We start from the raw sequence: 13435 nt of genomic DNA, 5'->3' as shown, positions 1-13435 counted from the left end.
GAGCCATGGTGTGCTGAACACATCCGCCGTTCGACTCGAGTTAACAACATGGGTAGCAGAGGCAATGCCCTCCTGGGAGATCAGTTAAGTGCAATACTTAAGAAACTTCCTTCTCCCAACACACAAATACACACACTTAAACATATACGCAACATGCAAACACACACACACACACATAAGCTGTGTATGCTGCACGCATCACCTTTGCCTAATGTCAGCACAGGATATTGACACCATCTCATTAAAGCTTAACACTCTCCCCAGAGCAGTGAGAGAAGTGGAGCAGAGGAGGAACTTAACGCATCCTCACACACACACACACGTAGGATCAGGGCATCACAGAGCCCGAGGACACACCACCCTCTTGAGTACATGAGGGTCCAAGGGTCCAAGAGAAGTATATTTCAGTGTCAAAGGACATAAAAGACCCTTGGACCCTTGATTTATTTATTTGTTGCCAGTGCGCAAAAAATACACAAACTGATAGCGTTCAGAATGACTTGGTCCATGTGTGAGACTGCAAGACTAGAGGTCGGAATAACAGGGAGCCTTACTGTGTCACACTAAGTGGGCCCTTGAAGCCCTGGACATGGTCCTCCACCCGGCCCCAACCCAGCCTGTGCGCTCTGTGACCAGATCCAGATACAGAGAGGTGCCATGGAGAGAAGAGGAGATGTGGTGAGTGTGTGTGTGTGTGTGGGGGGGGGGGGTGCGGTAATCCCCAGGACAAACAGGCCCACGCGTCCCGTTCTCTGAAGGTAAAGACAAAAGTGATGCGCGGCGGGTGATAAGCGGAGGCGCCACACCGGGTCCGCGGCGAGCCTGAGTGCTGAGCAATCACACGCAGACTGATAAGCATCGTCCCATAAAAGCCTGCCCAGGCTCCTTTCCGCCAACGCTGCTCCAGACAACAGAGCAGGGGGTGGGGGGGACCACCAGGGGGAGAGAGAGGGGGAGAGAGAGGGGAGCTGGGGGTGGTGTGTGAGGGGGCACTGCTGGTTCAGACAGGGTAATAAAAATTGATGGGTCTGCTTTCGGAAGGGGTTGGGGGTGGGGGGGGGGTGATGTGACAGGTCTCAGGATGATTCCCCTTCCGCTCAGTATGGGAAATGACTTCAAGTATTTCTGAAGATAAGAGCTCTTAGCAGAAGCGTCATAGCTGTTTGCCTTTTCGGATGGAAATAATGTACACAACCAGCTGAACCGCTTAAAACAATAAATGTCAAAGCAAACGGGCCAAATCCTAATGACAGGGACTGCTCTTCGCTCAACTTTTCAACGTTATATGAACGTCATCTCGGATTACAGTCTGCCCCCCCCCCCCCACCCCCCTCTCTAATCCCATGCGAGTCCTGCACATCAGCAGAATACACAAAAGTGTCTAAGCAGCACTCTAAGCACAAAGATTCAAATTCAGCAACGCCACAGAGACTTTATTCTTTGTATCTCTCCATTGTTAAAAGGGGGATGCCAACCCTGATCTTGGCTGATTGGATTACCCTAACGTGATAACTGGATAAAACAGAGAATAGAAGGGAGGGGAGATATTTATGACTGGAGCAGTATTGACATGTTCTTACACAAGATCAATCCAATCAAGTGTGACACAACAATGAGGCAACGTAAGTCCATTTTCCAAAACAAACCAGGGTTCACGTTGTTCTGGGGTTTTTTGCAGGGAACACAAAGAAGTCTCAGCACCATGTGCCGGTAATGTCTTTAGGGCTGTCACTTGCTTCTGGTTGAGAGGATTAATGGGATCAAACCACCATACCTACCTTTGTGTGAATCATACAAAGACACTACAGAGACAACAAAGGGCTTGAAACATACCGCGTGCCACTGGAATTATGAGGAAAATTCTCCACGGCAGGAAACAATGTCAAACATTCTCAAGTTCTGAGTGAAGATGTGTGCGTAAGTTTATACCCATGAGCTGTTTCTGAATATGGGTGTGTGCATTTCCAGACAAACAGATCCACACAGGCACTTTTTCAGACCAAGAGGGAAAAATGAAGATACTGAGATAACAAGATAAGAAAGAAGAGAAGAAAGAGAGAGAGATAGAAGAAATGAAAGACAGAAAAGAAGGCAAGGAAAAAACAAAAATGAAAAGCTTGTTTTCTCTTACCTGATCCCGTATCAATGGACTGGCCTCTCCGATCGGCCACAAGCCGAGAGGAGCCAGGCATGCTCACTGGCTCTGAGCGCACTGGCTGGATCCTGAAACACACACACACACACACACACACACACACACACACACACACACACACACACACACACACACACACACACACACACACACACACAAAACACCATGATGCACACTGTGGAAAGTGGACACTACAAACTAGCACTAGTCACTAAAGAGGATAATGTCTTCACCACAGGCAATGGTAAACATTAGCACCAGTGAACTCTCTTGTCAAAGCCCTGGTGTCATGAGAACACCTACTGTGGTCAACACTAATGGAAGGTGTGAGGTCATGAGTAACTGTGTCAACTGTGTTGACACTCTGTCGTTGTATTGTTGGGGTGAGTGTCTTAGACAAAGGTGGCGTGGCTGCACTGGGACTGGGGTGGGGTGGGATCGGGGTGAGGTACCCACCTCAGGCTGTGGAGGTCCAGGTCGTCGGTGTCGAAGTCTAGCAGGGGCTGCTGGGAGTCGGAGGGGCCCTGGGACTGCAGCACAGACGAGCTAGAGGAGATGACCGTGGTCTGGCCTGACGGGTGGATGGTCTTAAACTGGAACTGGGGGCCCATCCACAGGCGGCGGTGAGGCCCGGTGTGGGTCACGATCTCCACCTGCCCCAAACATGCACAGGACCTGGCTTAGAGGTTATGACTAAGACTGGGCTGTTTTACCACTGTTTACCAGTGGACTCAGACTAAGATGTTTGTTGTCCATTCTCTCTATCACTGTGCATGTGTGTCTGACCATTAGCTATACACAGTACATGCCATATACAGTACATATATACACATCATAAAGATTCATGCAAAACATCTGATAGCTAGAAAAGGAAATGAACTCCAGGGCCCTTTATTCATAACCCAGTTTTCAGGATTACATGATGTCCTCCTTTAATGGAAAACATTTAGGAGTTAAAATGACATCAACACCACTCCACTTGCTTCTGACAAACTGCTGTCAACTCAGCGAGGGTGTTAAGAAGCCTCCCAAAGAACAACAACAAACACACAGACTCCAGTCCTAATCGTGAAGGATTATGTGCAAAAAGACAAGCGTCACTAGTCAGACGAGCGTCATCTTTTCTGAGAAATGGCACCGTGTCCATTAGGCAGACATCTCACTCCGCTTCTCTCACACACACACACACACACACACACACACACACACAGTCTCTCTGGACAGCTTTAATGTGCCACAGACTACAGCACCGTCATAAATATTAGGCAGCCGGGGAAAGTGGGTGGCAGATGACATTATGTATTCATTGTGCTTGCTTGTCCTTCTCTCTCTCTCTCACACACACACACACACACACACACACACACAGACAGAGAGAGATAGACACACTCACACACACAGACACAGAGACACACACACACACACACACAACCACCCACGGAAAGCATGTTTTTTGGCAAGCTATCCGGTCAGAGACGAAAGCAGGCCACCGGTTTTACGGTTTCTCGTGCACCACCGTATGACGCATGCCCCCACACATCTGTGCAAATTAGGGCAGATACGAAGATTGCTCTCCGACTGATCACATCCCTCTGTGTGTGTGTTTGTGTTTGTGTGTGTGTGTGTGTGTCCGTATGTGAGACTGAATGCATGTGTGCATGTTTTTTTTTCTCCAGTTAACACCATCAGTGTCGCACAGCCCTGAGATAAACAGATGCTGTGGTGGGGTTTTTTGCTGGGGCTATGGCCAGATGTTCTTCCTCCCCACTCTCACCACACACACACACACACACACACACACACACTTCGACCCTCCTGTCACGTTGCGCAGTGACATATTGAGCCCGCTCCAGACTGACAGCACTCATTACCCTCAGCCGCTCGTCAGAGAGCCAGTGAAGGACGCCGCTCATTTTAGCGCCAGGGCGTCCACGCTGTTGACATAACAGCTTAGCCATACTAACACCCCCCACCCCCCACCCACCCCAATCCCCTACCACTTGCTCACACAACACACATGCACATACACATACACAAGAACTGGGGAGAATGTGCAAGAAAAAGGCACATTCCACAGAGAAGTATTATGTTACATAGCTGACGTGCCATGGTGGTGCTAGCAAGTATGATGATTAGGGTCCTTCTTGACTTGACTGTGTGTGTGTGTGTGTGTGTGTGTGTGTGTGTGTGTGTGTGTGTGTGTGTGTGTGTGTTAATGGCTCTTTTGGGCAGAAAGCTGATGTTTGGCTAAATGGGACACAGCAGGTGTGCGCTGCTCTACTTTGAGGATATCTAACATGAGACACATCACTGCCCCTCAGACACTTGCTCTTCACGCAGTGGCGACAGACTAAGAATCTAACACCCTTAGGTAATATTCCATCTAAAACTCTTAGATAAGGAGATCAGCTTAAGCCGCTTAGATAATATTATCATACACATGTAAACATGGCCTGCTTCAGGAGGCCTTCAGCACGAACTGGTTGCGAAAAAAGGCTTAATTGACCTTTTTTATGGCTGGTGACACAAACTTCAACGCTCCAGTTTTAAGACATGCAATACTGAATATCTATCATTTCCTGAGCCTGACTCTCCATAATGTAAGTACCCCACCAGCCCATTAGAGAACATTGCTACCTGGTACAACAACGGCACACACAGTAAGAACCTCCACAAGGCTCTTTACACCTGATGTTGGTAAAAGCTTCCGTCTCGGGCCAATAAAGGCCGCTTGTTGCTGACTTAAGCAGCAGTGTGGCATGTTCCATTAACACCCAGAATAATCCTGCTGATCGGCCGTTTCGGTGGGGGTGGGGGTGGGTTGAATGGTTTGGCACCAACCACAAGAGCCACAGACTAAGTGGGCCACATTTTGCCTCATTAAAGATGCATGTGCATCGGGGAGAGGAATTATTGATGACAAAAAACTGGACACTTTACAGTACCTGTCTGCAGACCTCTTGGCCCACCAGGACCCTATGGGGGCATGCACAGACTGGAGTCTGGGGGAAGGACACTGAGAGTGGCGGCGTCCAGAGGAGATTCGGACTTGAGGCTTGTGTATGTGTTTTTATTCATTTTTTTGGGGGTGTGTGTGTGTGGGGGGGGGGGGGGGGGGGTTGGGTGGCGGTGGTGGTTTGCTGAGAGGTTGTGCGGGTTTTACCTGAGAGAGCCACTCTTCGTCGTCTGGCCCGCTGTGGTCTGAGGCCAGGCTGTCGTAGGACTCGTGGCGTGTGATGGGGCCAGGGCTTCCAGGAGGCACCACTGCATGTGAGGAGAGAGAGAGAGAGAGAGAGAGAGAGAGCACCATTAGAGTGCATGTGTGTGCATATCAGAGGAAGAGAGAAAAGAGGGGGTAGGGGTGAGAGCGAGAGCATGTGTTTGTGGGGTGAGAGTGAGCCTGTGTGCACATGTGTGGGTGTGTGTGTGTGTGTGTGTGTGTGTGTGTGTAGCACAGACAGTGAACACACAGACAGATGGAGCACTTGCAGGCCCGAATAAGCAGGCGCCAAGAATGAAGACTAATGTGCAGAATCAGTCGTTCCTCTTCCATGCTCGGGGCTAGGACATGCCTCTTGGCCAGCGTGTATTTCATGTGGTGGGCCCATAATAAAGTTGTCAACTTTTCATCTGGGCTTCCTTTCCTCTGTTCTTTTCTTCTCTTCTCTCTCTCTTTCTCTTCCTCTGACACACAGACACCAACATAAGCTCTCTCCATCCCTCCTCTGCTCTCTCTCTCTCTTTCTCTCTCTCATGTGCTGAGAGAACCAGGTGTCCTAACACACTCCGGGAGGTGTTCTTGCCAGGTTGACATCACATTCACTGCACTCTGGGTAACAGATACTCTCTCTCTCTCTCTCTCTCTCTCTCTCTCTCTCTCTCTCTCTCTCTCTCTCTCTCTCTCTATATCTCTCTCTCTCTCTCTCTCTCTCTCTCTCTCTCTCTCTCTCTCTCTCTCTCTCTCTCTCTCTCTCTCTCTCTCTCTCTCTCTCTCTCTCTCTCTCTCTCATGCAACACACAGACTGGGTTCTTACACGTCACTCAATCACAGAACCTACAACTATAACTGAGGAGAGACAGAATGGAAGAGAGAGAGAGAAATAGACAGAGAGAGAGAGAGAGAGAGAGAAAGAAAGATATACAGACAGAGAGTACACTTAGGCACCTCAGTGGGGTAAAAGCACCTAAGGACGTTTGCTCTAAGCTGGTGCTTTGATACAGGCTTCGTCCATTAATGGGGTGAAACAAAGCCAGTCTGTGTTACCTTCTAATCACCCCTCACCATGCTCAACACACACACACACACACACACACACACACACACACACACACACGCACAGACACACTCTAACAACTGCCCTCTGACCCCTGGGGGGCAATAGCTGTTGGCTATTTAATTATTAAAGCTGGGGAACAGTTGTTGGCTCTGTGGCTCGGGTTTCAGTGGCCAGGCTCCAGCCAGGGCGAGTGCCGGCCATCCCAGGGGCCCAGCAGAGACACACACACACACACACAGCAGAAACACACGGCCCTCTGGAGGGGCCTGGCAGGAAGCTGCCGCTGACCAGCTGACCACACATCGGATGAGCGTTAGAACACATAAGCAGCGCGCTGCACAGCTACACAACGAGGGGGGGCCAGGTCTTGTCCAGTGTGTGTGTGTGTTTGTGTAGTGGCCGTTGGTCTAGTAGAACAACAATTAAGCTGCGGTTGCTGGTACACTCGTGTATTATAATAGCGCGTTTGAAGTCCTGCCGCACCGCACACGGACACAGGTCACAGAACAGTTACTGCCGTGCGTGTGTCAAGAGGTGCAGTGGCCTGTTTTTTAGTGGGCCGCGCTGCTCCAAGGCGACTAATTACATAAGAACTAAGCGCTCTGTGTTCTGTTGCCATTTAGCCCACTAAATCGCCGCCGCGCAGAGAAAGAATCGCAGGCATAATATTTACCAAGTCCGCTGGGTAAACACGAAACACAGACGACTCATTAATCAAAGCAAAAATATGGATATTTGTGCTGTTGATGGTTGAGGGAGCAGATTAATGTCGAGAAAAATACAAGAAACGGTGCTTTCATGTGTGAAAAAACAACGAGCGCAGCACGGCACGCTCGCCTGCATGTTGCGGTGGCGTGGCGAGGGCATGTTGCGGTGGCGTGGCGAGGGCATGTTGTTCTTCAGGAGCGGCTGGGCTCTGCCAGGCGGCTGCCCTCAGCGTGGCCCGCGCTGGGAGCCAGGAGGGCCAGCGTGACTCACAGGGGAGTCTCTTGCTCTCCACGCGGCTGGCTCTGGGCAGCAGGTAGCGGGGAGGACAAAGGCAGGGCCTGGGAGCCGGTGATGGAGTCCCCCCTGGGGGGGCTGGGGTGGGGGGGAGGAAGGTAAAGGGGGGAGCTCACATGATAAGATAAGGCTAATGATGTTATCTGCACTTGGAGAGGAGGGGGTGGTAGTAGCTGCAGCAGGGCATTAAGAGACAGAAATACAATGTGCATTGTCTCTCTCTCTCCATCCCCCTCTCCCTCTCTCCCACTCTCTCTTTCCCCTTCCTCCTCTGTCCCATTCCCTCTCTCTCTCTCTCTCTCTCTCTGAGAGGCCATAAGGTGCTGACCCCTAATGGCCAGAGTAGTGCAGGGGTGGAGGTCACTGCAGGTTGAGATGGACGGTGCCCTGTGCGCCGCCTCCTTTGACCCCAGCATGGCGCCACTGCCTCGCCTTACTCTGCTGCCTCTGCTCCCCCCAACACACTCACGCAATTAGGGAGCTATTGATGAGGACGGCCAAGGCTACCGGCAGCCAGGCAGGAAGACCGGAGCCACTGAACACTGGCGGTCAACAATTCAGCCGTTATGTCATTGACCAGTGTCCGGCTCAAAGCAGGGAGGTAAATTATTCAGAGTAAGGGGCTGGGATTTTGCTCAGTGTGGCCCTGTGGTTGAGGAGAGGTGTCTGAGCACACACAGTAGACAGCTAGGCAAATACTGGTCGTTTGCGTTCATAAAAAAAAAAAAAAAAAAAACTGAGCTGGAGAAAAAGTGCAATCCTGTGTGCGGCCAGGGGGAATGAATGCCGTGCAGGAAGAGGCGGGCGAAGCCAAACATTCATCAAACTGCTGCGGTCAGGCCCAGCAGCCCACCCCAAAACTTTCCCTCGCACCTTTTAGGCTCAAAAACAAACCCTCCCCCCACACACACACACACACACACACACACAAAAAGAAAATTAAATACACCTTTGCACAACACACACATGTATCTTTGCACAGCAGCAGGCTTCTCTCTAGTCCACTGCATTCTCTCCTTTGCTCTCTCGCTCAATATCTCTCTTTCTCTCTCAGGCAGAGAGCATGGCTGTGCAGAATCTCCCCTCTTGGGAGCACAGTTCTCTGATGGAGCTACCCTTTTAAGCAGTTATAGGCCAGGGTTTTCTCTTAATCAGACTGCAATCTCTATGTGTGCGTCTGTGTGTGTGTGTGTGTGTGTGTGTGTGTGTGTGTGTGTCTCTCTCTCTCTGTGTATGTGTGTGTGTATATAGTCTTTTTTAAGTGAGTATTTGTGTGTGTACTGTGTGTGTGTACTGTGTGTGTGTGTGTGTGTGTGTGTGTCTGTTTGTGTGTGTGTGTGTGTCTGTTTGTGTGTGTGTGTGTGTGTGTGTGTGTGTGTGTGTGTGTGTGTGTCTGTGTGTGTGTGTGTGTGTGTGTGTGTGTGTGTGTGTGTCTATTTGTGTGTGTGTGTGTGTCTGTGCTTGTAGCTTGTTATCGTGCACTGTGCAGCAGCAGCAGCAGCAGCAGCAGCCTCCTGAACGCTGCAGTGCACTACGCGAGCGACAGAAAGAGAGAAAGAGAGAGAGAGAGAGACGTGGGCAGATGGACAGGTGGAGATAGTGACCATGAAGTGGCGCCACCGCTGCTTTTATCACCCGCCCGCGAGGCTCCAGCTCCCCTGACCCGCCCGTCCGCATGCTGCATATTTAATCAGCCCAGGTCATCCAATATAGAGCGGCAGCCCCACCGTGTCAATCACACAGCAACCCCCCCGCTCTCTCCTCTCCTCTCCAAAGACTTCAGCAACAATCACACCACACGCACACTCGCACACACACACACACAAATATGCATTTAGAGAAATAAGCGCTGAACGATGCAGTATCATTCTCTCTTACACACATGCACATACACACACACACATCTACATATCACTCTCTCTCTCTCCCTCTCTCCCTCTCTCTCTCGGCTGTTGGCATGGCTTCCTCTGATATTAGCAGGGAAACCGAGAGGCTGATAAGAGAGGCATGGGTGTGCGGAGGAGGCTAGAGCTCCTGTGTGTGCCTCCTCAGGCCTCCTGCCATCGCTGAGAGTGGCATCGACCGAGAAGTTTGATCTTTCCCCCAACGTCACAGCAAAGTCCTTAATGCCGTTTTTCTGCACACTGAGGACGTGCGACAGACAAACGCAGTGCAATGAATCAGCTGCAGGCTGGAGGAATCGAAGGTGGTAAACAGGGACGGATCCACTGGGACATTCAAGACTAAGGGCAACATTCAATGTTTTTTTCCCCCCACATGACCTATAATGAGCCTGATAGTCTTGGCCTACACAGTGCAGGGTTGGTAGCTGCAATGCATTGGTGTAACGATGATTTTTTAATTGGATGCTCATGTTAACCAAACTGAACGCAGCTCATTACAATGGCCCCTCTGGTGGAACATGGAGCCGCATGGAAGCTTGCCAGTGCTGCTTAGACCTCGAGACGTCATGCGGCGTGACACGCAGACGAGGCCATCCGGCCATCCGGGCTAATTCTGGAGAGCGCTCTACCCGTTAGGGCCGAGAGCGCGATTCAGAGTTTAGTGGAGGAGAGAGAGAGAGAGAGAGAGAGAGAGAGAGAGAGAGAGAAAAGAGAGAGAGAGAAGAGAGAGAGAGAGAGAGAGAGAATGTGCAGTGTTGCACTGTGGGGCTCGGAGAGCTAATTACTGATATGTGTTTATGCTAATCGTGGCTAACGCTACGATGCTCGCTCATTCAGGAGGGATTAGGGTGTCTGGTCATCCGTGAGGGCCCATGGCCCTGGAGTGGCCTTCGGCAGGGGCAGCGGACGTCAAGCTTAAGTGTTCCGCTAGTCTATCTGCACTTGTTATTTAGTTGGAGGGTCTGAGGCACACTAATTAGCATCGTTTCATCGCTATGCTAACGCAACATTGCGATCGCATCTCATAAAGGGACAAAATACCCAGATGTTAATTGCTATTGAAAGGAGACAGTTTGCCCTCAAATGGCTAACGCTAACACATTAGCAACCCAAACTATGTTTATCACATCAGACTATGCTAGTAGTAGTGAGAAAGTGAAACAAATGTACAGTATGTGATGAAAGGCAGGGTGGTGGGGGGGGGGTTAAGAGAGAGGAGGGAGGGAGGGAAAGGGAGGGAGGGAAAGATGGTAAAACACTATATTGAAATGGTCCTGTTCAGCATGTGGCACCAATAAAGAGCCAACATCTCCCAAAGGAAAAGTGAAACACAAATCAAGGACATGCTTTAGTGCACTAAGCTCTCCACACACACATATACACACACACATACAACTGTCCACTTACAGCCAGCCAGGAGGTACTGGTAGTACTGCACCAAGTCTGACGCCAGGACCAATGGGTGGTTGTTGTTGAAAGGTGGTTGGAGCTCGTTCCACTGTGGCGTCCTACTCAAAACAAACACAGAAATCAATTTAGGAAGCACATATCAAAATGCCAGACGTATAGACCAGTCTTGCCCCACGCTGAGAGAAAATGGACTCAATTCCCCCAAGCCTGGCAGTCTTGCTGATTCTCAATGCATCAGCACAGAAATATAGGGGACATGTAATGCATCATTTTGTTTTTTACAATTTGATCAGCAGCCACTCAATCATATTTCCGCATTTTGTGCGGCATATGCCTGTATGGTTTGAGGGAGGCCAGTCCTTATGTCTTTGTATGATGTTTGAGTAAATAAATTATGTCTGCATGACCGGAAGGGTCATGTGTGTGTGTGTGTGTGTATATATGTGTGTGTGTGTGTGTGTGTGTGTGTGTGTGTGTGTACTGTGAGGAGTGTCGTGTTGAACTAAGCATGACAGAGCGCAGCGGCGGTGGGAAACGGGCCGTACCGGGCCAAAGTCCAGCAGGCCCGAGGACAGGTGTTGAGCTCCAGGGGCGTGTCGTCACTGATCTTCTGGGCCGTGCTGATCGGACGCGGCTCAAGGACATGCTCCACCAAGTTGCCATAGCAGCTCAGGATGTACAGGGATTCTACCACCGACTGGCGGGATTGGTCTGGAAATGGTTAACGAGAGACACATTTTTTCTGTTTCAATTTGTATTCCTTATTTCAATATTTCCGCAATAAAATACCCATCAGGTGATGAGTATTTCATCACTGATTCAAAGCTTAGCACATTATGTAGCTGTCACCCTTCCATTCTCTTCTGTTTGATTCTCAGTACCGGTAAGTCTCATTATTTTGCTTGCACCAATAAACCCATCAGGTGTTCATCATTTGCACTTTGACCTCTGTGTTTCCCCAGTCTTCGAGGGGGTTCCACAGTGTCTACTCACCTTTCTCCCTCTTCATGTTGGGGTTGGTGATGAACCAGGAGCGAGAAGGGGCAAAGATGGCTGCCACGCAGAACTCCCCTCCGCTGGACTTGCTGGGTGAAATCTGGGGCGGAGGCTTGGCTTTACTACGAGACACAAAGGGACAGGTCAGAACTGTGGATCAGGGTTGACACTCCCTCTTCCACAGACAGTGGATGGACAGGGAGCAGTCCCAGTACTCTGGAGTGGAAAAAACATTTTATTTATTTATTTATTTTTGGAAGGGGGTAGTGGAAACCGAAAACCACATCACGGAGTGGGGAGAGAGAAGGAGAAAGAGTTTAGAGGCATTAATTAAAGCAGTGATGAGCACTAATACAAATGACTCTCTTCAAGGACTCTCTTCATATCTCCAAAAAACACAAATGTTGTCAGTAGACACAAAAACAAAAATTATGCATGCAACAAATACAGCACTTTCCAGAGATGTACTTGACCAAAAATAAATAAATAATAATAATAAAAAAAACACTTCTTGAAAGCACAAAATACAACAAAAGTTTCCTCATACAAAAATACATTTATTTTGACATCCTCTCTTATAATCAAATATCTATACTTTATATCTATAAACATAAAAATGCATTATCAACTTTAAAACAGTTGAGGAGTTTACACTGCCAGTAAAATTGCCAGTGTTCTTTCCAATTCCGGAAACCATTTTGACTTTTATGGTCCCTATAATATAGCATGAGCTACAGCCCTACATGCTATGCTGGATAAACATCTAGCTGCTCTTTATAAGTGTGATAGGATCTTAAACTGTTTGTATTACAGTCGTTTTATACTAATGTAATAAATGACAATGGGCGTGCGTTTCGAAGTAAACACGAACAAAAGGGGGTGTGCAGATGTTCCGGAAGTACAATACTTCAGAATGAGTTAGAGTTGTGGATGAATCCACATACATCCATTTTAAATACTAGACTGAACTGTGACCTCTCCTGCCATTTGAAATTATCAAATCGCTGTAAATCCTTTCGTGCGCTGCATTTTTGCCCCTCTGAGCACAGCACAGGCTTTCAGTTGTGTTGTGTATGTTAATGTATTGCATTGTTAATGTATTTGGGGTCAAGCTAGGTTTTCTCTCTCAACAAGCAACTCTAAGTAATGTGGAATACTAATAATGATGTGGAATATGCATTTTTTTCAATTCTAGGTCCTGATAATAAAATGCATGCTTAACATATACAAGGATTACATAATGTTGTTTGTTGCAGCTACTATTTCTAGGACAGTGTGTGTGTGTAAACTGTATTTCCAGGTAATACAAAATATGTCTTACATTTATGACAAGAATCAACACTGCATTTCTGTAACACTACAAAACTCCAAAGTTTGTTTGTAAACTACTGATACAGGATTCCAGCACCAGATACTACCGGTACCTGATGCAAAACTATTTGCAATGTCTGCCTTCTGTTGGTTATATTTCTGGCATTAAAGAAATAATTAAACAAATAGACTACGATGCGCTTACCATTTATGTCCTACTATGCACATCTGCGTACCCTTTACACAGCTGAAGAGATCTACAGGCATTTGCACAAATACATAGACGCATACACATATTGTACACACACACACACACACACACACACACACACACACACACACACAAACTTTAAAAGTATATGGGGTCAGAGTACCACATA

General features: G+C 48.6%; 1 protein-coding gene across 5 annotated transcripts in view; it reads right to left on the bottom strand.

Moving 5' to 3' along the window:
* The window catches only part of bcas3 (BCAS3 microtubule associated cell migration factor), a 258241-nt gene that overhangs the window by 159665 nt on the left and 85141 nt on the right, over positions 1–13435 (bottom strand). For 3 of the 5 annotated variants that reach the window (XM_048264313.1, XM_048264314.1, XM_048264315.1), the window contains 6 exons: positions 11742–11866; positions 11294–11459; positions 10746–10846; positions 5319–5419; positions 2612–2808; positions 2132–2223 (listed from right to left, as the gene is read on the bottom strand). In XM_048264313.1, coding sequence (XP_048120270.1) covers positions 2132–2223; positions 2612–2808; positions 5319–5419; positions 10746–10846; positions 11294–11459; positions 11742–11866 — 782 coding nt within the window. The remainder of the gene's footprint in view (positions 1–2131; positions 2224–2611; positions 2809–5318; positions 5420–10745; positions 10847–11293; positions 11460–11741; positions 11867–13435) is intronic. The other 2 variants (XR_007195830.1, XR_007195829.1) reach the window with 1 other exon arrangement.

The sequence above is a fragment of the Alosa alosa genome, chromosome 15 (assembly GCF_017589495.1).
Source record: "Alosa alosa isolate M-15738 ecotype Scorff River chromosome 15, AALO_Geno_1.1, whole genome shotgun sequence".
Classification (NCBI taxonomy): domain Eukaryota; kingdom Metazoa; phylum Chordata; class Actinopteri; order Clupeiformes; family Clupeidae; genus Alosa; species Alosa alosa.
The sequence above is the reverse complement of the archived record's forward strand: the minus strand, read 5'-3'. Positions and strand labels throughout refer to the sequence as shown.